This window comes from Vipera berus (genome assembly GCF_964194415.1).
Source record: "Vipera berus genome assembly, chromosome: 1".
Taxonomy (NCBI): domain Eukaryota; kingdom Metazoa; phylum Chordata; class Lepidosauria; order Squamata; family Viperidae; genus Vipera; species Vipera berus.
The window spans coordinates 318,637,447-318,662,302 of NC_138202.1; the positions used below are offsets into that span (position 1 = coordinate 318,637,447).

The following is a 24,856-nucleotide window of genomic DNA, read 5'->3' on the forward strand; positions in this document are numbered from 1 at the left end:
AGCTTTAATTAAAGAATATACAAATGTTTCAGTGAAGAATGCTTGTTTTTATGAGCAGCACCTGGGAACCAGCTTATAATTTATGTGCAATCTGCCAGAGTTTTCCCCTCTAGCAAACATTTTATTCTCACTTGAATCCTATGAAGAATGTTAGGCCAAGATTTAGGTTGCATTCACATACATATCATATTAAGCCATATTTTGTTTTAACTATAGTTTGTTTAGAAACTTTACTATCTTGCTTTATTCTTCGCGCTATGCCAAAAATAAACAGCCCACACTTTATCTTACAATGCAATGTATAATCCAGTTCTCACTTAATGCCAAACTGGGAATTTTTTTTTCTGTACTTGTTTCATTACATAGTTCTGAGGTGTGATATATGGGTTTAAACATGTAATAAATCAACATCTAGCAATTCATGTTATTGCCCAGATTCATGATTCTTAAAAGTTTATTTTAATCTAAATCTAATGTTTATGTTAGCTTAATAATGCCTGTTAGAAATACTTCGTGTCAGTAACATGAGCATTGTCCCCATATTAAACATAATAAATACAGTTTATTAGAGAAAGCGTATCTATGTACAATCCACATGAAAAGGCATAAACCATAGTGAAAACCAAATAATGATGTGAGAACCAAATCAAAGCATATTTATTCACACTGTTAATTAGAGAAATTTTGATTCTGAAAAGAGGGCTCAGGTCCACACTGCAACTTCTCACTGTTACTCTTTAGGCACCAGAGACATTGCTCTACTTTCCATTATCCTCATAGTTTTTCTTATCTACTGCTTTAGTTGTTTTCCCCCACAAGATGAGATACCCTGAGAAAGCATAGATGGAGATGTACTAGAAATGAAAATCATAGGTTCTTTTTTCCACAAGCAATGATATTAAGAAATATAGGCAGGTGCCAAAGCATTTCTATGTGATGTAATTCCTACTAAGCTTGCATAGAACTGTATAGATTATTCTCTTTTGCACGAATCCAGAACAAATGCTTCTGTGTTAAGGTTACATTGTTTTTCTTTCCTCCTTTTCTTAAAATATATTTGAAATAGCATGTGCATCTTTTCCCGACATAATCTCACATAATCAAGAACAGCATCAAATTCAAGCTTCTTTTGAAGAGCAAATGCTAATTTCAGTGGCTGGTTCTCCTCATTTATAGAATCTAAAAATGTGTTTTGTTTGGCTTTGGCTTTGGCTTAGCCTGACAGCTGACATCACCCATTGTGGGTTATAAACACTAATCGATAATAAACTGTTGTATATAAATCCTGTAACTGTGACTTACTCAACAAGTCATGTTATTATAAACTATGGTGTAGCACAATGCTGTAAATCTAACTACAGAGTGTGTGGCTAGGTGCAACTAAGTTTGGCCAGCAGTCTTCTCAGTGTGGTTCTCTAAAGAAACCAGGTATTGATTTGTGGGTCTCTAGAAAGAACAATACATCAGTGCAAGCAATCCTGGTCTCAAAATATCCCAAATATTGCTGCAATAGCCAAGAAATTAAAAAGCAAGATGTTTATAAAGTGGGTTTGCTTTAGCAGAGAATTTGGTAGAGCAGTGGAACAAAGGTTCATGGAAGGTAAGCATAGATTGCCAAAAATGGCTTATTTATTTTCTGTTTTGTAAAATTATTAACCAACATAAAGGGAAAAGTTTTAATTAGCCAATACATTATTAGTGCAATGAATTGTAAAGATCCATGGGCCTGTCTTTACTCCTCATAACTACATAGATACATTCCTGCTGGTTTTTTTGCTAACAAAAAGACGTGTTTTGCTCTTTCCTTTTCTAGCTTGTAGATCTAGGATTTCCTGTTGGTCTCCCATCCAACCTCTAAAGAGGCCTAATGAGTCTTAATTTGTTGAGGTTGACCTAATCTAGCTAAGTGCTGCTACCTAGTGGGATCCTAAACGAATTTGTCCATTCTTATAAACACTAAATGAATCACTTGAACTTTCTTCCCCTCCTTCCCTCCCAGTTGGGAGTGAGGGAGATTGAAAAGAGAGACCTGAGTATATCTGATTTTTGTCAGGTACACAGCGTTCTGGAGCACAGCCCACTGGCAAAAACATGTGGTGTTTTATCCACAGCAGCATTAGAAATGTTCTCTTTCAGTTTGGCGCCAATGATCGAAGTCTGTTGTTAACCGGAGTTCACACAGAAGTCTTGCCAGGTCTGCCCAGAATACTGTCTCCTGTGACTTCCTGTGGTCTTGCATAATATTTCCTTGCTGTTTGTTATACTTTGTGCATTTGCTGGAGCTGCCTGTGATGCTAACAGAGCATATTAGGGCTCAGGCTCTTAACCAAAAGATCTGATCCCTTGTGGAGCTGCTGTGGGCCACTTCAGGTGACATAATTAAGTTGCACTGCTCACGTAGGTGACTGCTGTTTGAGGTTCTGAGGCTGATGAAGTCTTCCCCAACCTGGTACCCTTCTAATATATCTGTCTTTGGTCCCATAAATAACGATGAGCCTATCACCTTTTGAATTGGTAGATGGAGACCTTATTCTAAAGATACCATTTTAAGGAAAGTGGATGTAGGCCATAGAGGTAGCTATAGAACCACGCTTTTCATGCAGAGTTGAATCCATCAGCTTTCAGATGCTAACTAGAAAAGGTGTCAGATGTACATAATTTATGATAGAGTTAATCTCTCACGTACACACACTCAGTATCTAAGATGACATACTGACAGCTATTTCTAGGAAATACTATAGCACTATCAAACCAGAATCCATCCACATTATCACGCTAACTGGAGTGGTAAAAAGTGTGGATCTGGGGAAGATACCAGCACCCTTTTGTGTCTCTTAGGATGGATGGGGCCAATTGCTTTGACCTTTTTCTATTGGGAATATGTGGGATGGGTTGAAGGAGCAGAATGGGTGCCATAAGAACCCCCGATGGGTTGCAGATATTTAAAACATTGATTTTGTCACTTAAAACCCCTGACACTCCCTTAAAATGAGTTCAACTAGGGAGTACAGCCACAACATGCCATGCAAAGTATAAAAGAATCTACAGGTAGCTCTCTACTTACAACCACAACTGGGACTCAAATTTCCATTGTAATTTTCTGTGGCCATAATGTGAATCATCATGTGACTGGACACAATTTTAGGAACATTTTTACCGTGGTCATTAAGTTGATCACCATGGTCATTACTTAAGTTGCATGGTTGTTAAGTGAATCACATGGTCATTAAGCAAATCCAACTTCTCCAATGGAAGCCAGTTGAGAAGGTTGTAAACTACAACATGTGACTGCAACATGCTGCAGCTGTCAAAAATACAAGCTGGTTACCTTGTGTCTGAATTACAATCCTGTGACTACAGGAGTGATGATCTTGAGGACAGGTTGGCAAACTGTTGTAAATCAAGGACTAACTGTAGGTACTGTGTCTGGGTTCATAGTTAATTGAATCATTTTTTATTAAATAAACTAGAGCAAATTGGTTTTACACATAAAAAAAAGAACCCTGGTTTACAGATATCAGAGCTTCAGCACATAATACTAGAAGCCAAAAGAACATAAAGAATGGTCCACCAAATCAAATCAATAACATAATGTTTAGAAATTATACTATCATAATAAAAAGAAAAAAAGAAAAAATAGATATATTCTATGTACAAAATTCTGTTGAACTCAGCTGCATGGCGATGACGGATACCAAGCAACACATTAATACAGTAATATATCTCTCTACTTTGATTTCCTGTTAGGTGATAGGAAGGCAGTCCCATCTCTTAAAAATTGCTACACATTACAATAATTTGTAGTTATATTCCTTTGAAGGTTCCTTGAAGAATCTTGTCCATCAAGTCTTGTTTTATTGATTGATTGATTCATTTTTGAACCGCCCATCTCCCTCAAAGAGTTATCTTTTATATATTTATATATTGAGTGTTCTTGGATAGTTACCTCTACAGCTACCATATTGGCACCACAAAGTTCAGGTGACCACTGGATGGCAGCAAGTATGCCTTCTTCGTTGACATCCAGTTATCATCTGAATTTCAATTCTGGTGGCATTTATTAATTTATTAAACTCACACATCGACTCTAGGAAATGTGCAATAAACCAAAAGCAGAAGATTCAGTTCAATTCAATTAAAATTCAATCAAACATTAATAGATGACCAGGAACTGACATCCATGCCATACTCTGGATAGGGATTCCAATATTCACAGCTCCCTACCCCAACACCTCCCCGCCAGTTACCCCTAGTTATTGGCAGGCATGTCCCAGTTCCAGAATTCAGGGTGCTATTTCATTTTTAATACATTTGTTTGAAACTTTGAGGTGCCAGCTTTCCTAGACTGAGAGCCTCCATGGTCTTGAATGGCCTTCTGCAAAGAACTGTTAGCAACTGCTGTTCTGCCGGATTGTGCTGGCAAGGTAGAAGGGAAGGTGGGGTCACATTGATATTACAGAAATCACTAGGGTTGTTTCAGTGTGCCTAATTAGCTTCATGTTTCTGTGAGTGATACATAGTCTAAACATGCAATGGAGGGGTGGGGGTTATATTCATTTATTTATTTAGGTTGAGAGCTGGGGCTGCTTTTACTTCTCATCACTTTTGCCACTCAGCTGCTTTTTGGAGCGAATGGCAGAGATGAGAGGCTGCTGCTGGCCCATATCACCTTCTGAGTACCCGTGGACTGGAGCCAAGTTTCAGTCCGGTCCCAGATAACGTCAAGAAGGAGAGGGAGTGAGTTAGCAAGCAGGCATGGCTTCTGCAGATCTTCCTTAACATTGTTGAAGTTTCCTCATCAAGTCTGGTCAGAGGGAGAAGATGGCTGAGCTACTGGGCAGGAAGAAGAAAGGAAAAGAATTGAGACTGGGGTACAGGTGAGATCCTCTAGTCTAACCTATTCTTTTCAAAATCCACCTCTTCCGCAAGGCCTTTAATCTCCCCTTGTAATTCTCTTGTAAAGTAAATATTTATAGAGCTGTAGTTGTGCATGTTCTTCCCATGTTTCTTCCTTTCCTCATTTTCCATTATGGTTTTCCCTGCTTGAAAAATTCATACTACAGTTCTCAGTTTGCAAAGTAGCAAGGTTCACAATGCTGAATAAACGCTAATGGTGATAATAATGATTCTTTTTTTTAAGAAAAAAAGAAAAACAAATGTTAAGAAAAGTCAGGTGTATAAAAAAGAAATCCCAATAAAATATATCTAGTTTTGTTTTTATTAAGGTTCACAGGGAGGGAAGGATACATATTGCCTTTAAAGCACTGATTGATTAAAAGCAAACTACACAGTCTATATGTCTGTCAGTTAAATCTCAAGCGACATTCTACAGCTTATGTGAAATTTGATGTATATGTAATTCAGCTTTTTTCTTTACTTCTCCAAATTCTAAAATCATAACTGAATCTATTGCTTTAAGGCAGTAATTAGCAACATTATGATAGCCAGAGAGATCCCTTAAAGGTTGGGGAGGAATTCTGTAGTGAATATAGGAGGTATTTTAAATTCTTTGGAATTGTTACCGTGTACTGCATTTGAACCAATGGTTAACTGGTTTAATAGGAAGAACAGGTGACTATTTTTAAAGTTCTGTCAAAATGCTCAGATTTGTACTATGAGAGAGGCTGTTTTTTTATTTTAGTTTCATGTGATCTTTTTTTAGATTAATGCATAGCTAGTCAAAGTAATCAGCTCTCACGTATGGGGAAACACCCATTCTTCTTATGTAACAGTAGTACTGTATTGCACTATATGCCAGTTCCAGTTTGTGCAGTTTGTCTCAGAAGCAAGAGGCATTGGAAGGGATATCTTGATTGGAGCTTCATGTCTCCATCCCTCTGTTGCAGCCAGGTCACAAAAGATATTGCCTCCCACTAAAGACAGGCTGTAGCAGATAAGTCTGTCAGAACGTGTTTGAGCTTAAAGATAAAAGGGGTGGGTTGCTAAATTTTATTTATTTATTTATTTATTAGTTTTTATAAACCGCCCTTCTCCCGAGGGACTCGGGGCGGTGTACAGAGGAAGGAAGGTATACAGATCGAACAATAAAAATAATAAGAAACACTAATGAACACAAACTGGGACCCCAATTAACGCTATCATGCCAGGCCAGCCTGCTGAAACAGGAAAGTTTTTAAGTCGCGACGGAAGGTACGGAGGTCAGGGGCCATCCGGATTTCTGTTGGTAAGGTGTTCCAGAGGGCTGGCGCACCCACTGAGAATGCCCTCCCCCTGGGGGCCACCAGCCGACATTCCTTGAGCGGTGGCACCCTGAGGAGGCCCTCTCTGTGGGAGCGCACAGGACGGTGGGGTGCTGACATCGGCAGAAGGTGCTCCCGAAGGTAGTCCGGACCCATGCCATGTAGGGCTTTGTAAGTCATCGTTAGCACCTTGAACTTCACACGGAAGGCAGCCGGAAGCCAGTGCAGCGCACGGAGGAGAGGTGTGATATGGGAGTATCGGGAGGCTCCCAAGAGTGTCCGTGCCGCCGCACTTTGCACCAGTTGAAGCTTCCGAGTGGATCTCAAGGGCAGCCCCATGTAGAGAGCGTTACAATAGTCTAGGCGAGATGTCACAAGGGCATGGGTGACTGTACGTAAGGAATCCAGGTCCAGATAAGGCCGTAGTTGGCGAATTAGTCGAACCCGGGAGAAGGCCCCCTTGGTCACAGCTCCAATGTGGTCTTCCAGGGAGAGCTGCGAGTCTAGGAGGACACCCAGGTTGCGGGCCCTATCAACAGGGGGAAGTAACTTGTCCCCAATGTTAAGCAGTGGGACGTTCTGAATCTCCTGGTTTCCCGGTACGTACAGCCATTCAGTCTTGTCCGGGTTCAGTTGAAGCCTGTTTCTCCCCATCCATTCCCGGACCGCTTTCAGGCAGCGGGACATCACGTCTAGGGCATCACTGATATTGTTTGGAGTTGAGATAAAAAGCTGGGTGTCATCAGCATACTGATGGTACCCTACTCCAAAACTGCGAATGATCTCACCCAGCGGTTTCATGTAGATGTTGAACAGGAGAGGCGAGAGGACCGACCCCTGAGGGACTCCGCAAGCGAGAGGCCTCGGGGTCGACCTCTGTCCCCCTGTCAGCACCGACTGCGAGCGACCCTGGAGAAAGGAGGAGAACCAACGCAGAACCGTGCCTCCCACTCCCAGTCCCCTGAGGCGTCGCAGCAAGATACCATGGTCGATGGTATCGAAAGCCGCCGAGAGGTCTAATAAGACTAGGACAGAGGAATGGCCCCTGTCCCGGGCTCTCCAGAGATCATTCATCAGAGCGACCAATGCCGTCTCCGTGCTGTAGCCCGGCCTGAAACCCGATTGGTACGGGTCTAGATAAACCGCTTCATCCAGGATCTGAGGAAGTTGGTGCGCCACCACGCTCTCAACAACCTTCGCAAGGAAGCGAAGATTGGAGACTGGACGAAAGTTATTCAAAGAGGATGGGTCCAAGGTGGGCTTCTTGAGGAGAGGTCTCACCACCGCCTCCTTCAAGGCGGTGGGGAAGTGACCCTCACTCAGAGAAGCAGAGATGACCGCTAGGAACCAGCCTCGTGTCGCCTCTCGAGCTGCATAGGCCAGCCAGGAAGGGCACGGGTCCAGTAAGCATGTGGAGGAGCTTAACCTTCTCATAATCCTGTCCACTTCCTTAGGAGTTACAGGATCAAAAAATTCTTCCCAGATGACGTCGACAAGACTGTCCATGTCTTGTTCTTCCATCTCAGCCCAGTTGGAGTCCAGACCAGTTCGAATCCGAGCGATTTTATCCAGCAGATATTGACCAAATTCCTCGGCTCGACCCTGCAAGGGTTCCTCCCTCACCTCTTGGTTTAATAGGGAGCGAGTCACCCTGAACAGGCAGCTGGGCGATTATCTGCGGACGCGATGAGGGTGGAAAAGTAGTTGGATTTTGCCACCCTTATCGCAGCGAGATAAGACCTGGTGAGGATTCTTAGTCGCAATCGGTCGGATTCGGATCGACTGGACCTCCAACGGCTCTCTAGGCCCCGTCTCCGACGCTTCATCTCCCGGAGCTCCTCGGTGAACCATGGGGCTCGCTGGGATCTGCGCCGGGTCAGAGGCCGCAAGGGTACAACTCGGTCCAGAGCCTCCGTGGCTGCCTTTTCCCAGGCTTCCACTAAGGCTTCCGCCGAGCTGTGAGCAGGGGGTGCATGCGAGTCCCTAAGCGCTGCCTGGAACTTATCAGGGTCCATTAGGCGCCTAGGGCGGTACCATCTGACTGGCACCGTGCACCCACGGTGGGGGGTGGCAAGGGGGAAGTCTAGCCGCAGGAGGTGGTGATCGGTCCATGACAGGGGCGTAACAGTTGTGGCACCCCCACCGACATCATCACGCCACCGTCCAGACAAGAACACCAAGTCTGGGTTGTGGCCTCTCTCATGAGTCGGCCCAGAAATTATTTGCAACAGGTCCATGGCCGTCATGGAAGCCATGAACTCCCGAGCCAGTTCGGACGATCCTCCCAGGGACGGTAGATTAAAGTCGCCCAAGACCATGAGTCTTGGGAATTCAACCACCAACTCTGAGAGGACATCGAGTAGCTCGGGTAGGGCCGCCGCTGCACGATTAGGTGGTAGGTACGCCAGCAGCAGACCCAGCTGCGCCCCTGGGCCGAATCTCAGTAGGAGAGACTCACACCCGACCATCTGAGGGACGGTGGTCTCTCGCGGGCTAAGGGATTCCCTGATGCTGGATGTTTTCTACTTTGTGGACTGCTGTCTTCTCAGTGCTTAAATTCTTTAAATCTTCAGTGTGGCTTTCAGAAGCAAAGCTTAAAACGACTAACAGGTTTTTGTTGGTATAACAGAGTTGAACTTTGATTGAAATCACTCTAGAGTTTAGCCACATTCTCCTCTATTTGGAGTCTAGGCATTGAATAACTGACATTATATTAATGGCAAGTAGACTTCTGAAGTTAAGCATGATACTGGCTAACTTTGACTACATATAAAGATCACAAGAAGGATTTTCAGGCAAAATGATATAGTATGAAAGGCAGAACAGCTCTTGGTTTATGTATTTATTAGAATCACTTGTATTTTCTATATAATTCTCAGACTTGTCACTTAGGCCACTACCTGTGATATGATGTTCCTTTTATCAATGGTACACAAAGCTGTTTTTGTTCAGATTTTGCATTGTTCAAAAAAAATAGCCTTCTTCTCACAAGTAAATATGTTTTCTGTTGATAGGATAAAAGATTTTTCCAATTGCAGTAAGACAATTGCCACCATAATTTTTATAGCAGCTCTCTTTCATATAAAGGATTAGAGAGGTAAGATATCACCTAGAAAAACAATCACTCCATGATAAATAATGGGTGCTTTATGGATTGATGGATGGGACTACAAATTTAGAGGGGACAAAAACCCCGAAATTTGTTCTTTGCTTCATTTCTGTTTCATCAACCCCAATGATCACACATACGCCCATCATGCTATTCTTTTTTGGGGAAAGCAATGTCATTAAAAACATTAAAGACATGAGATTAAAAGTATACCAGGAGTTTTCATAAAGAACTTCCAATAGTGGCACCTATTTTAATTAATTAATTAATTAATTAATTAAGGAAAATTTAATCTGTTTTAATTGTTATTAATTTTTGTATTGTAATGTTGTTTTAATTGCCTTGTGAACCGCCCTGGGTCCTACGGGAGAAGGGCGGTATATAAGTTAAATAAATAATAAATAAATAAATAAATAAATAAATAAATAAATAAATAAATAAATAAATAAATAAATAAATAATACTCTATGAAATAACCTTATCAGACAAATGCGCCAGATCTCCTCACTGAATTCATAGTTTTCTTGTCACATTCTTCTTAAGTAGGATCACTTACATAGTATTATTTGTACAGTACAGTACTTTTAAAATAATAATAATAATGAGGACCCCATAGACAGATAAAAATGCCAAATATAAACAAAACATCTGGCTGACTATGCTGCCAATCATAATAGTAATAATTTTTCCCCAATGGAGCACTACCTTGATGTGATTGTGGGGTTTGCATGTTCTGACAAAGATGAGAGCTATACCAGAGAATCAACAACACCGGTCAGATCTCATCAGAGGAACCAGACAGAGTGTCTCTTCCATAAACAATATGGTGAGACATAACTTACAGAAATCTACACCAGAGCAGTTGTCACCTGGGTCAACGAAGGCTGCATTAGGGTTTGGAGTTCCTGGATATCTAGTGGCAAGTGGGCTACAGGACTCAGAACTGCTGGCTGAAAAAACAGAGCCAAATGCTGTGGGATTATATAGTACTGGAAGAAAAGTTGATTACCCATCTCAAAGTTACAAAGACTGAAAACAAAGAATGATTTGCTATTACAAATCAAGTCCAATACGAAGAGGACATATCTGAAAAGAATGCAACAGTTCTGGAAAGAACAACATCCAGAATCAGAAATAACAAAAACTAGTAAATCAGTGTTGATTTATAATACAAAATAAAGTATTTACAACTGGTTACATACCTTTTATTTTAACAGTTTGTGAAAGTGACCTGACATTTTTTAAAAAATCCGTGTATAACACATTTGCTCAGAAACATTGGGGATTCCTGGGCTAGCAAGCCTTTTATGTTTCATACCAATTTTTTCCCCCAGTATTAAGTGTGCATGGTTTTTGTTTTTCTATTTAAAAAGAACTATATTTTTTGTTACAGCTTTATATTAAGCTAGGCTATTTCCCAAACAATTAGCAAGTACAGTAAACCTATATTTCTGTTGCTGTTAATTTTGTAGATTGTGAGGTATATCTTTAATATATACAGTTTATTTGAGGAAATTTCAATTCTTTTCCAGAATTTTTTAAAAAAATTGTGAGGTTTTTTAGTTTCATAACGCCGTGTTTATAAAAAGAAAGATCAGTTTTCTAGATCTCAGAGTTTCTGATCTTGAAAGTCTTTGTGTGGTATAAATGTATTTCAGGATGACTTTATTAGTAAAGGTGATCATTAGTCACCATAAGGTATCTTCTATTAATTAACCAGTTACATCGTCTTCTGGAAGAATTCGTCCTTCTCAAACTCCACTCTAAACTATAATGTTCAATTAAGTATGTTATATGAAGATAAAGGTAATGGTCTCCCCTATCCTGTCATGTCTGACTGTGGGGGGCAGTACTCATCTCCATTTCTTAGCCATTTCTTAGCCATTTCTTAGGGACGCGGTGGCTCAGTGGGTTAGGACGCTGAGCTTGTCGATCAGAAGATCAGCAGCTCAAATCCCAAGTGCCGCGTAACAAAGTGAGCGCCTGTTACTCGTCCCAGCTTCTGCCAACCTAGCAGTTCGAAAGCACGTAAAAATGCAAGTAGAAAAATAGGGACCACTACGGTGGGAAGGTAACTGCGTTCCGTGCGCCTTTGGCGTCTAGTCATGCCAGCCACATGACCATGGAGACGTCCTCAGACAAATGCTGGCTCTTCGGCTTTGAAACAGAGATGAGCACCGGCCCCTAGAGTTGGAAACGACTAGCACGCATGCGTGGGGGATCCTTTACCTTTACCTTTATCCTGTCATGTCTGACTGTGGGGGGCAGTACTCATCTCCATTTCTTAGCCAAAGGAGCCAGCATTGTTTCCGTGGCCGTGACTATATGCTGAGGCACACAGATTGCTGTTACTTTCTCACCAGAGTGGTACCTATTTATTTACTCACATTTGCATGCTTTTGAACTGCTAAGTTGGCAGGAGCCGGGGGAAGTTCACCCCATCACAGGGTGCTTGGATCTCAAACTGCCAACCTTCTGGTTGGCAAGCCCAGCTTAACTGCTAGGCCACCGTGCCCCTTAAATATATTATATAACTCACCTTTAACAGAACTGTCCTCATCTTCTCTTTCTGGTGTTTTATTTTTTCTTACACTATGTAGTTTTTTTTTATTGTTTGCCACTCCTTTTTCTAATCTGTATATAGATCATAGCAGAAACATTTCCCTTTGCCTTACAGCACAGGGAAGGAGAGGCAGAAGTCTTCCAAAGTTATAGTCCTTTCAGTGGTCTTGCGGTTCAACAGGATTCATTTAAAAAAAATGTTAAAGGCAAATGTTGCAGTCACTTTGTCCAAGTTCTTCTGTCTAGCTCAAAGAACTCTTCTTTAGCTAGGATGTGGTTAAATGCTAAATGAATATCGCATACAACATTCAACAGTGGAATTTAGAGGCATACATAGGATAACGTTGAAATATTTCCACCAAGTAGTTGGAATCTCAGTTACTGCATATGGCTTACATCCAACCTTTTGTTGAGAGGACTTTGGTCTACCATTTTTCCCTCCTTTTTTCTTGAAGTATCTGTCCTTCCTCTAGATTTGTTCTACAGCTAACCAGGAGTAATTTGTGTGTAGCCTGAGTATAATGGAGCAATTTGTAATAGTGCTTGTTTGTGAGTCAAGGATCAAGTTTGGGAGTGTAGTTGCTGAGGCGCTTTTATAAAATAATGGAGCTAGTTATTTTGTTGGGGTAATGACATTATTTCAGACTGGTTAAAGGGGTGGTTTGAAAATGACTTCTAGATGGCACCACTTAGTAGTGCAGTGACAATAGTTCCCATAATCTCTATTCCTAGCTGGAAACTCCAATAGTTATAATCCCAACACTTTGGAGGGTCTAAATGATCCTGCATGGCTTAAACAATAATAGCATTGTTTGAAATTGCCTAGTTGATCATCACCTTTTCAAAATCTGGTAACTTATGCAACTGAGAGAACCAGTCTTGGAAAAGAATTTGCTGGGTTTTTCCCCTGCTTTCAAGAATCCAAGACCTAGAGCTAAGGGATTAAAGTAAAATTAGAGGTTTTATTTTCCTCACTCAATCCCCCAGTTATATTTATGAGCCTCACATATTTCTATGGCTCCTGACATGATTTAATTGTCTATTACTAATAAAGCATTGTATCTTGACAAACCAGAAAATAGGCTATGCAGTGCTTTTCATGCTGCTAATAACACAGCACCATTGGATTTTGTTTTCTACCAACTGAATGCGAAGGAAACTCTAATTAACTAATTCTTCCACCCATCATGCAGCCATCAGTGTATGGATTATTAATTTGACAATTCCATCCAGCGAAATGGGGGGGGAGCCGAGAACAGGCACGCCTGGAATGCCTGTCTGGCATGAACTGTGTGCTTATCTTCCTCTTACAGACATTGGTAATGCCTGTACTTCAGCTGGATTATGCTGTACACATGCACAGCTAAATTGAAATAATGTTTTTTAGATGTTTTGAAATTTGTTTAGTTCTCACACCCTACACCCAGGAAAAGAGGACCATATTGCTGAATTTTATAAAATATTATCTACCATTCTTTGTGGAAGATGTATGTCCCTCTCATGATACTGTACAACAAGTTTCTAACCGTGGCAACTTTAACATCTGGAACTTCAACTCCCAGAACATGTAGTTGCCAAGATTGAGAAACTCTGCTGTGGAGGAAGCAAAAGTACTGAGATATTGCTTATGCAAAAAAAAAAAAAACTTCTGGATTGACAAGCAATCTAATAAAGAAAAATGTAATACTGCCATCCCTGAGGCATGCTGAACGATCAGCCTAAAATGGATGGACAACTATGGCAACTTTGTGACCTGTGAACTTGAACTCCCAGAATTCTGTCATAAAGATGGCATAATTGTCCACCTTTGGTCAGAAAATGTCAGACTCAAAGGTTTGGGGTGAGGGGCATAAAATAAAAAGTGATACTGTGCAGACCTTTATGTATTCTGATTAATAACTTTTTTTGGTAATTAGAAAAATAACTAGAAAGTCTCTAACTGAAAGTTTCCTAATGATACATATATTTTTGCAATATACAGTATGTAACTTATGAGGCATTCCTGAAGTTTTCTACACCAAAAAAACTGTTGGAAAATTTCTTTCACTGGGAAATTTTATGAAATCTCCCAAATTCATTTCCCTCATATATAATACACTAATACTTTGCAAGTGCAGTTGTGCCTAGATCTAACCTTCGGGAAAGATAGTCCTCAGAGATCATGAAAACATCATCTCTGAACAGAAATGTTTTGTCTTTATCTAATCTGAAGAATTCTGAAGACCATAGTGCTTATATACTGCTTTGTAACTACTAAATTAGCCTAAATGAAAGTATTTTATTGCTATGGATTTTACATATTTTCTTATGGCTTGCTCAATAGAAAACAGCTTGGGTGATCTGAAGTTTTATTCCTATTTAACAAGTCAGGCAAAAACTAATATATTAAAGTCTTTGTTAAGAGAAATTCTAATTTTGGATGTGGTTTGAATCCATTTAATCATTTTAATTGTTTTTAATTTTTGTAATTGTTGTATTGTTTTTTTAAAAAACCTTGTGAACTGCCCTGAGTCCTACGGGAGAAGGGCGGTATATAAGTTTAATAAATAAAAAAAATTAAAAAAAATTGTATAGTTGATGAATGGCTTCCAAATTGAAATAAAATTTTATACCAAACTTAAAGTACTTTTTTAAACATTATTGAAATCAGTAGCATAGGTGCATATTTCCAAAGTTCAGTTTGTTATTCTTTTAAAGAAGAAATTGTATTGATTTGTGATAAAAGGCATAAGGTATCCTGACTGCTGGTATTATACACAGAGACAATTCTATGTGCTTGTAGGAATGTAATTTTTATTGATACTGAATAGAAAAATGGCTGGTAGAAGAGAGAATTTAGAAGGTGATTTTATGTGCTTAAATCCCAATACAGGTGGGTTTAAATTTTCTGAATGGTTTTTTTTCTAAGAGTTGCTAAGATTTGATTTCTAAGATCTGTATATTCTTTCTAAAGACTTGATGAAGAACTCAATTTCGGCTCCTATTGATAAAAATATATTTGTTCATCTAACAAACTGATCCATTTGTCTCTATTTCTATCAAGAATCTTGTGTGTCTTATCTGAAGATGGAGCAAAGTATCAGTCATTCTTTGTTTCACCTCAACAGGCTTAAGAACAATTCTTGGTCCTGAAAATGTCTCCTGAAAGCAGTCCTAAAATGGTGTAGGACTTGGTCATAAGCATTTGAAAATCTATAGTCTCCTTCCACATTTCATCAGATTGGAACTTGAAGCAGAGTCCACAATTTCAACTCCAGCACTCGTTTTCCTTCTCCATTTCTCCTTTATTTACTTCCTTTCTTAATGAAGTATTGAGAACATGAAACTATATGTTATTCTATGATTTTTTTAAGTGGGATAAATCTTAAAAATATGTGCCTTAAGTAGGAGCTTTTTATATAAAATAATTAAATCACAAGGGAAAAAATGTTTCAACATTTCAATGTGTTATTGACTTTTTGTGGTATTGTATTGAATCAGTTTAATCCTAGGAAATTTAGGGAACAACTTCATAGATTCATAACTATAATACTATAATTAATAGTACTATGTCAAATAGTCATTTTTTACTTTCTCTTTGCATTGTGAAGTGTATAGGGGTATGTGTGTCATGTTGGCCCTCTTGTTTTCATGATCAGCAAAGTAGTGCGCTTTCATGACTGCCCAGTGCGCTCCCACAGAGAGGGCCTCCTCAGGGTGCCACCGGTCAAAGAATGTCAACTGGTGGCCCCCAGGGGGAGGGCGTTCTCTGTGGGCGTGCCGGATTTATGGAACCATCTTCCGGTTGAGCTCCGGATGGCACCCGACCTTCGCTCCTTCCGGCGCGATCTAAAGACCTACCTGTTTGAACAAGCCGGCCTGGCCTGATGGGTGATGGGTTTGGGTTTTATTGCTTTTTATGTATTTTAACTTATTGTTATAGTTTTGGGGCATCTTGTTTAATCTCTTTTAATTTTTGTATTCTTGTCTTTTAACATGTATTGCCCTGTTCACCGCCCTGAGTCCTTCGGGAGAAGGGCGGTATACAAATAAAATTGTTATTATTATTAGTAGTAGTAGTATCTCTGTTCCTTGGTGGGACGAAAAATTGAAAAAGTGCTCTCAGTGATGTTGCATTATTTGATGTAATGGGAGAATAGTCTTTCCCCTTTTCTGGATTTTACATAGTTCTTATATTGTGTCTTAATCTGAAATAAGAGCACTCTGCATTCTTTAAAACCAGCGAGACCTTTGTGATAGTGGGAGGTCATAAAACAGTTTGGTTTTCTAGGCCCTCTACAGTGACAGCGAACTCAAAAGGACTTGCTCTCATGGGATTGTCAGAAAGGAAGAGAGTTTGTTCTGTTCTATACAGCTACATGTTGGGAGCTCTGAAGGGACAACATGTACGCCAGGCATCCTGACTCTTTGGGAAAGCTTTGACTTTTGATCTCAATGGATAATGAAAAGGATGGGGAGGAGAGGAACTTAATTTAGCTCCAGCTACAGTATGCAATGCCAGCTATAAGCAGTGCAGTTTCTCTTTCTTCTTCAGCCAAGCTTTTTGAGTTGCGGTAATCATATTTTTAGTTACTTTTGCTGAGTTTTAATTGTTTATAATTTATTTATTTTATTATGAGCTACCATCTGTACCCCATTGGTTAAATGGGTAAAATGGAGGCATATCCATTGAAAGTATTCTTTCTTAAACGGAGCTTTTTAATATTTTATTTATTTATTTTCCACCTTTTTTTTTTATAAATAACTCAAACAGGCATAATACTCCTTCCCTCTCTTATGTTTCCCACAACAACAACACTATGGATTGGTCTGAGAGAAAAGTAACTGGCCCAAGATCACCCCCAGCCTGCTATAACTCATAGTCTCCTGCTTTCTAGACCGGTATCTTAAGTACTAGACCAAACTAGCTTTCTTAAAAGTACAAGGAATAAGTCTGGATGCAACGTGCAAAACATGATTTAGAGAGTGTGGATGCATATGGAATGCTTGTCAGGAACTCCTTAAAGCAACTTCATATTGTCCTGATAATGGGAAAGGAGAAACCAATACAAATGTCTGTCCTCTTTCAACTGCAAATGTGTATGCATTTGTGTTCGTTTTAATAGCTCTTCATGTATCAGATTGGGAGCAGAGTAGAACTGGATTAACAATGAGGATTAATATATCTCTTTTAAAACTGCATAATATTGAATATGGGTTCTTTGAAATAATTGGTTTGGAATTGAAGTGAGAAATAACGGAAGAGGAATGGGGTTAAAATGAAAGTAGGGCCGTGTGAAATTCAGGTCCCTTTCCCCTGAAGTGGGCAATATGCATTGACATTTGTTCCTAAATGAAATGTTAGGAAAGTGGTGCAATGTGCATTGCAATGAAAGGTCCATAGTTGTCTATTTTCATCCAAATGTCTCGTGAAAGAATGTAACAATTAGGATTTGTATCACAATGTCATAGAGCATGTTTGCATGCCTCCTTCCCATCTATATTGTTAAAAATACGTTTATCTTACATCACCCTAGGTTACTATGAAATAAATCTATTTAGAATATAATGTCATGCATGTATGTTCAGAAGTAAAAATCACATCAATCAATATAATTTCTACTTATTAAAAACATTTCCACATTAGGCTTCTGCCCCATTTTGAAAGCAGCTGCAGTCCTCAGTATTCACTATAACATTATCATGTTCAAGACATTGATTCCTGTCTTAGCATTGGTACATTTGAAACTATAATAAAGCTAGCCATATTAAATTTATGGGCTATTTCCTCATTTTCAAGGACTTTTGTTTTATTCCAGCTCTTGGATTCTGGTCCTAATAGATGTTTGAAGGGGAAAGAAGGCTTGATTTCATTTGTGCTTCCCTAATAGGTATTGGTCAGATATGTTGTTGTTGTCTATTTGAACAAATTCACTGAACATAAAATAGGGACTGGGGGTACAGTAAAGTTAAATCTTTTGAGCATAGTGAGGCAAGGGAATTTTAAACTGATATGCTTTGCTCCTTGTTCTTGGTAGTATGATGTCAGCAGAAATTAACATGACTATGAATCATCTTCAGATTGCTTTTGAGGGAATCTGAAGAAAAATAAATAAATGCGGCAATGGACTTGTTATACTTTAAGGAACTACATACATACATACATTATGTTTAATGTAACTTTTTTGCTCAAGAGCCAGATTCTCTCCCTTCATTCTCATATGCAGCTCTTTCTTATTCCTTTAATGTGTGTGGTGTATTATAGATGCAAATTTTGTGTCCAACCTAGAGTGGACACAGAAGAATGTCAACATCAATACTAATAGTTTTTGCAAAACATTAGGGCTGAAGGACTTCTTACAACAGGTTGAAAAAGCATTTTAGTTAGTACAAAAAATAGAGTGAAGCTCTTCATAGTTGGCAAATTGTGTGTACATATACAGAGTATGATGTTTTGGCAACACATTTGCACATTAGCAATCAGTAACATATTTATTATGTGCTTTATTGTACTGCCAAGTTTGGAAAAATCTATGAAAGTTTATTCTGCACAGCATCCCCAATCTCCTAGTAGTCAATTATATATATCTCAGGGAAACCTATCAGCAAAACTCAATTATTTTTAATTAGTTTGGATTTTAAAAATTAAATTTATAGATTCATTTTCAAGTAACATTTATTGATGGAAATTTATTGTAAGAATAAATAAATAGAAGATGACTTTTTTAGGAAAGTCTTGGACTGATGCAGCAATCTGAATTAAACTCACCTTCTTTTCTTCTTTAACTTTGCATTTTTAAGATGCTGTGTGATATATAATATATTAATACATTTTAGTAAACTACCTAGAGTTGAATAACACTTGAACATTTATTAAGATATCTGAATATGCATAAATCCCACACATTAAATTCCACTGCTTTCAAGCCTGTTTTAATTAGGACCAATATAATACAGCTGGTGTTACTATTCAAAATATTTTAGTGCAAAGTATAACACATATATTTAACATATTTGCAAATAAAACAAACCATACATCTCTCTGTGAGTATGGGAGTGTTACTGATATTCTAGGTTTTTTCAATGCCAGCAAGTTGTATGTATGGGGTTATTAGACAATATTTTATCCAGTCACTGAAAGGTTTATGGTCAGACATGAAAAGTTTAATGACAGTTTGTTGAATTAGACACACAGTTGAATTAACTAAACCATAATCCATAGTGTGCATGACAAACTGTTTGTGTTCATATAACACTGCAAGCTGAATCTCATCTAAATTTGCTTTGTTGTTTGGGATGAGTCCACTAAATCTGCTTAGCTTTCTCAAAGTTGCTGTATTTAACTTATTCACCTTGGACAATTTCCAGGGAAGCTGAGGAAATTATTAAAAATCCAAGGGCAGTCTTCCCCGTTTATGTAACAAGGCATCCTAATTCCATTCAAGTAGGGTCTTTGCAGAGATGACATCTAGACTTTGGGATATTTTTCACAAAGAGGCTGTCCAAGCTGTTGTGAATTGCCGTAAACTGAGAAGTTATGTTCCGCTGATTGACTATTTTTTATTCAGGTGTATTAACTCTGACCTTTTGCATGTTTTTCTTATATGCCATTCCAATATTCTATGATTTGTGGATTCATTATTTGTATGAACAAGTTCTGGTTTGTTCAATGCTTGTAAGCCGCCCTGAGTCCTTCGGAGAAGGGCGGGATATAAATGGAATTTTTTTTAAAAAAATTCACAAACTAATTATCCATCTTCCCTTGAGCAAAATTGGCTAGAATTTGTAGTTGTCTGTAATTTACAATCTAGAGTTATTTCCAATATTTACTTTAACCACTAATGAAAAGGTATATTTTGTTGTCTTGATACTGGCATTATAGGGTTTGTATTTTACTACTCATCAGAAATAATGCCTATCTCACAGAGAGTTTTCTTTTCTCATAAGTTCCATGGAAACCTAAATACATTTGAATTTGCATCTGCAGGACCACAGCAGATGTATTAATTCCACTTTCTTAAGAGTAGCCATAAAAGGTTTGTCTTGTAGTGGGCTTTTAAAGCTATGGCATAACATTCATTCCAAGGGCTTTTCCCAGAGAATGTGTTAGGCTGTGGTGTATCCAGCCCAACCTCCTTGCCTGCCTACAAGAAGTTCCTATAAATCAATTGTGTGGCTTAAAACTCTGTTGCCTAAGGAGATGATTCATACTTAAGGTATATTGTATGAAAACAGAGGAAATTGGCACTGTAAGCAGTGGTGTCAAATCTTAATTTGTCTTAAATAAAAACACATACAGCTATTATAGACAATGGGGGAAGAATTTTAAAAAAACATGAATGTGTTTTGAAAGATATAATAAAATGTTTTTCTGTAATACCCACAATTTTTTGTGGTCAATTTATCTTACAGCAAAAGTGAGTAAGCATTATGAAAAATGAACATATATCTGGAGAATACCAGATTGGAGATAACTCACATAGATCTCTCTCTCTCTCCCTCCCTCTCCCTCTCCCTCTCCCTCTCCCTCCTCCTTCTCTCTCTCTCTCTCTCTCTCTCTCTCTCTCTCTCTCTCTCTCTCACACACACACACACACACACACACACACACACACACACACAGAGAGAGAGAGAGAGAGAGAGAGAGAGAGAGAGAGAGAGACATACCCCAAGCTAAGATTTTGTTGCTATAGTTTCTATAGCAACCTTACTGCACCATTCTGGGCTCAATGGTGTTGTTGAGAAGTCTTCAAAGCTATTTTCCATATATCTGTGTTATAATAATCAGACTCAAAAGTTCCAGGGTATTGTCCACAACAAACATCTTTCTGTCCAGAAAATTATTTAAGTTTGCATTTTTCAGAGGAGTTAACTTTAAAGCAATATGCTTTATATTGTCCATCTGAATGTTTTCCACATATAAAATTGACATAAAACATAACTGCATTAATTATATTACAAAAACACATAAAAACAATAATTTGTCTGGTATATCATCATCTTAATGTAAAAAGAAAAATGACCTCCTGAAAACCAACTAGCAGAAGAAGGGAAAAGCACCCACCAACTCACCTGCTTGATGACCTTCCCACTATAGTCACTAAGCTCTCCCAAAATAGTAAAGAGGACATAGCTGCAGCCACAAGAAAGTTGTCACTCGAGGACTTCCGGGTGGCAAGGCGTCGCCGCAGGCAGCCATTCTGGCTGTCAGCCCTGCCGGCTCCGTAGAGCCATTGAAAACAGCACCGATCAGCTGTTTTGGTGGCTCGGAAGCCCCCTCCTTGGGAGAAGAGGAGGGGGTGAGTGCCCAGGTAGGGGTAGAGCTCTCCGGGGCCTCCAGAGCTAAAAGTTTTGGCGGCTGAAGGATTGAGCCCCCCCGAAGCCTGGGCTTGCTCCGGACTGCGGGGCGCCTCTGCTCCGGGCTTTTTGGAGCAGAGCAGGGCGTCAGCAACCATCCCTGCCAGCAAGAGAGAACCTTTGAGAACCGGGATGCAGGCAGAGCGACACAGGAGATCTAGGTGAAAGTGAATTTATGATCTTTAACTCAATGGACTTTGCGGAGTTTGAAAGTGAAAGTGCGTAGCAGGCAATAGTGGGTGAAAATGGCTGCCAAATCCTCTAAAGTTCTTAGAAGCGTGGGGGCTTTTCCGGTGCAACAGTTTTCGTTACAAGCTTTATTGCCCCCTCCCCCTGCACCTGCACCTGCACCTGCACCAAGTTTTACAGTTAAAGACTTGCAGAATGTGTTGCAAGACGCTATGGAAAAGCAATCGCAACAATTAGCTGAGCTTATGGATGAAAAGCTCACAGAGCTTCTGGATGAGAAGTTAACAGAAATAAGGGCAGACATCTTATTTGTATTTCAAAGCATGGCTATATGTATTGAGCGCTTGGACGAGAGAGTGGAAGATCTCAGCCAAAATAATATTAGATTAGATGCAAAAATGACAGAGACTGAAAATGTGGTGGAGAAAATTGATAGTGATCTGACCTTGGTACAGTATCATGAGATGGAGTTTGCTGTGAGAATTAGAGGCTTAAAAGAGGATCCTAAAGAAAATTTGAAGAAAATAGTTTCTGAGGCTTTGGAAGGGGTGCTGGGGCGACCAGCAGATACAATTATGGAAGATATAGACAAAATTTTCCGTGTTAATTCGTGGATTGCAAGACAAAGGAAATTACCCAGAGATGTGGTGGTTTACTTTACAAAGAGAGCAATTAGAAATGAGGTTATTCAAGTCTCTTACAATACTAAATTTGCAATTGCTGAGCAAGAAGTTTTGATTTTAAAAGAGATCCCTCCAAGAATCCTAAGGAGAAGGAAGGAATTTGCCTTTTTGGCACAAGAATTAAGACGACGTGATATTAAGTTCAGATGGGAGATACCAGTGGTAATGCATGAAGGTATGAGATATCGTCTTACTACAGTGTTGCAGGCACGTGATTTTTGTAGTAATGTTTTAAAAGCAGCCCTACAAAGAAGAATGGTGAGGGAGAGCCTCAACGACGCAGTGAGAATTTACAAGGTGCTGAAGGAACAACGCAGATAGATGAGAAAGTTACAGGAGTGGATCAAATTTCAGTATCATCGGAGGATGCCAGAGACCAGAGGATGATGCATGCTGCCTCGAGACGAATGAGACGAGCCTGAAGATTCAGTTGTAGAACTGAAGGAGATAATAATGCAATATGGGAAAGTTTCTGGATTTAAGGTTAACATACAAAAAACTAAAATGTTGTCTAAGAATATGACAGTATCATAAAAGGCTGTTTTAGAAGAGCTAACGGGATTTGAAATTGTTAAAAGGGTTAAATATTTGGGGATATATTTGTCACCCTCAAATGTAAAGTTATATAAAAATAATTATGAAAAGTTATGGGGGAAAGTTTAAAAAGAATTGGATAGCTGTAAAAAAAACTGCAATTATCTTTATTGGGAAGAATTGCAGTAGTGAAAATGAATGTCTTGCTGAAATTTTTATTTTTATGTCAAATGATACCTATTCTTAAAAAGGATTCAAACTTGGTGGAATGGCAAAAGGGTATTAACAAATTTGTTTGGGCAGGGAAGAGGCCACGAGCTAAATTTAAGATTATGCAGGATATGTGTGAGAGAGGTGGTCTTAAAATGCCTAATCTTAAACTATATTATGAGCTGTTGCCTTGTCAGCGATAAGTGATTGGATTAATTTTACGCAAGTGAGATTATTAAATTTTGAAGGCTATGATTTGTTATTTGGTTGGTATGCATATTTATTGTATGATAAGAAGGTGGATAATGTGTTCAAGGTATATATTTTAAGACATGCTCTGTTGCGAGTTTGGAAAAAGTATAGACATAAGTTAAATTGTAAGATACCTATATGGGCAATATCGAAACAGGCAATAGAAAATATAAGTGTTGGGTTTAAACTTGATGTGACTACATATAAGGAAATTTTAAGTTTGGAAAGGAATGTATGGCATTTGAAGCCGTATAATATCTTAAGAGAAGAAAAGATTGTACAAACTTGGTTTCAGTATGGACAATTACAGGCCAGGTGGAAAGAAGACCAGAAAATTGGTTTTTCAATGACTGATGAAAATTTGGTAAAGTAAATTAGAGATCGTTTTGTCCGCAATTGTTTTTATTGGGTATTATTACTGACATTACTGTTGTGGACACTAAGTTGATGTTGAATTTAATTACGGCAGCAAGACTTTTAGTAGGTCAATATTGGAAGAAGGAAGAACTGCCGACTATAGAAGAATGGACTTTAAAAGTTTCTAACCTGGCGGAAATGGCAAAGATCTCAGCGTACTTGAAAGATCATTCGCAACAGAGATATATTGTGGAGTGGAAAAAATGGATTGATTACATTCAGAATAAATATGGGACTAAAAAGTTTCACTTAGCATTTGAATAAGTATTGATGTGATATTTATATTGCTTGTAGTTATTTTATAAGAGTTAAAGTGCGATAGATTTAATAGTTATTGTTGTTTGCATAAGGTAGATTATGATTGTTTGTATTTTTATACCCTGTATCTAGCTCTGGGAAGTCGGGGAGGGGGGAGGGGGAGGGGAGGGAGGTGTTGGGGAGGGTTGGGGAATGGGGAGGGGGTCGGGAGGGGTTGTGTTTTGTTAAAAATAAAATGTATTGTAAAACCTTTCAATAAAAAAAGAAAAGAAAGTTGTCACTCAAGGTGTACAGTGCTGCAAAAATACATAAACTTCCCCAAACTTGAGAAGATGCACAAGACTTTAGCAACTTTGACTGCACTGTATGCTGCTCAGAAAACACTTCGAAACAATATATTTTGAAAATGTGACAAAAGCTTTAATTGGCTTTGATTTGTCTGTGTTAATGGACAGCAGAAGTGCTGGAGCCCATGTAAAACAAATTTGTTGTTCCTTTTGTCTGCTGTATTAGATAATGAAATAAAAAGCTAAATTATTTCCAATTAAATATAATTGGCAAATGAGCAATGATAAAATACAACAGAACCTACCATTAGCAACTAAAATTGATCATCCTTTCTGTGGATGTAGTTAACTCTTATCCTCTGCCTTTCCCCCCCCCCTTTGTTTTAGTCTTTTTTTTTTCAGCATAAGTTTGATGCAGTAAAGCATTGTTGTTTTCTCTCTTTTTAAAGCCCTGAACAAACTTCCTGTGTTTCTGATCTATTCTTAGCCTTTTGTTATCTTTTTCATCAGTTTGTATTGAGTTTGCCTTATCAAGGGGTGTGATCAGTCTAAGGTAATGAAATGTGTTCATAATTAGTAATAAGACATAATTAAGCCTAATATGTAATATGTATGTATTAATGATGCAAATATTACATGTTGGGGAGGGAAAAGAAGGATTTATGGGTAAAAGAATTATTTATTTTTTCCAATGCTTTGTTGCTTCTTCTCTCATTTTCACCAACAGATAATGCTTTCATTAACAAAAGTTTAAAAAAAAATTAACAGCTTCACTGAAATATAAACATTGTGTATTTTAATTTGCAGCTATAAAAGTTA

General features: G+C 38.7%; 1 protein-coding gene across 3 annotated transcripts in view; it reads left to right on the forward strand.

The window, feature by feature from the left end:
- Positions 1 to 24,856, forward strand: part of EPAS1 (endothelial PAS domain protein 1) — a 137,008-nt gene that overhangs the window by 15,829 nt on the left and 96,323 nt on the right. The window contains exon 1 of one of the 3 annotated variants that reach the window (XM_081313717.1): positions 4,742 to 4,877. The exons of 1 other annotated variant lie outside the window; for it this stretch is intronic. In XM_081313717.1, coding sequence (XP_081169843.1) covers positions 4,822 to 4,877 — 56 coding nt within the window. In that variant the 5' untranslated portion in view covers positions 4,742 to 4,821. Of the gene's footprint in view, positions 1 to 4,741; positions 4,878 to 24,856 lie in introns of those variants that run through there. One more of the 3 variants, XM_081313716.1, reaches the window with a different exon arrangement.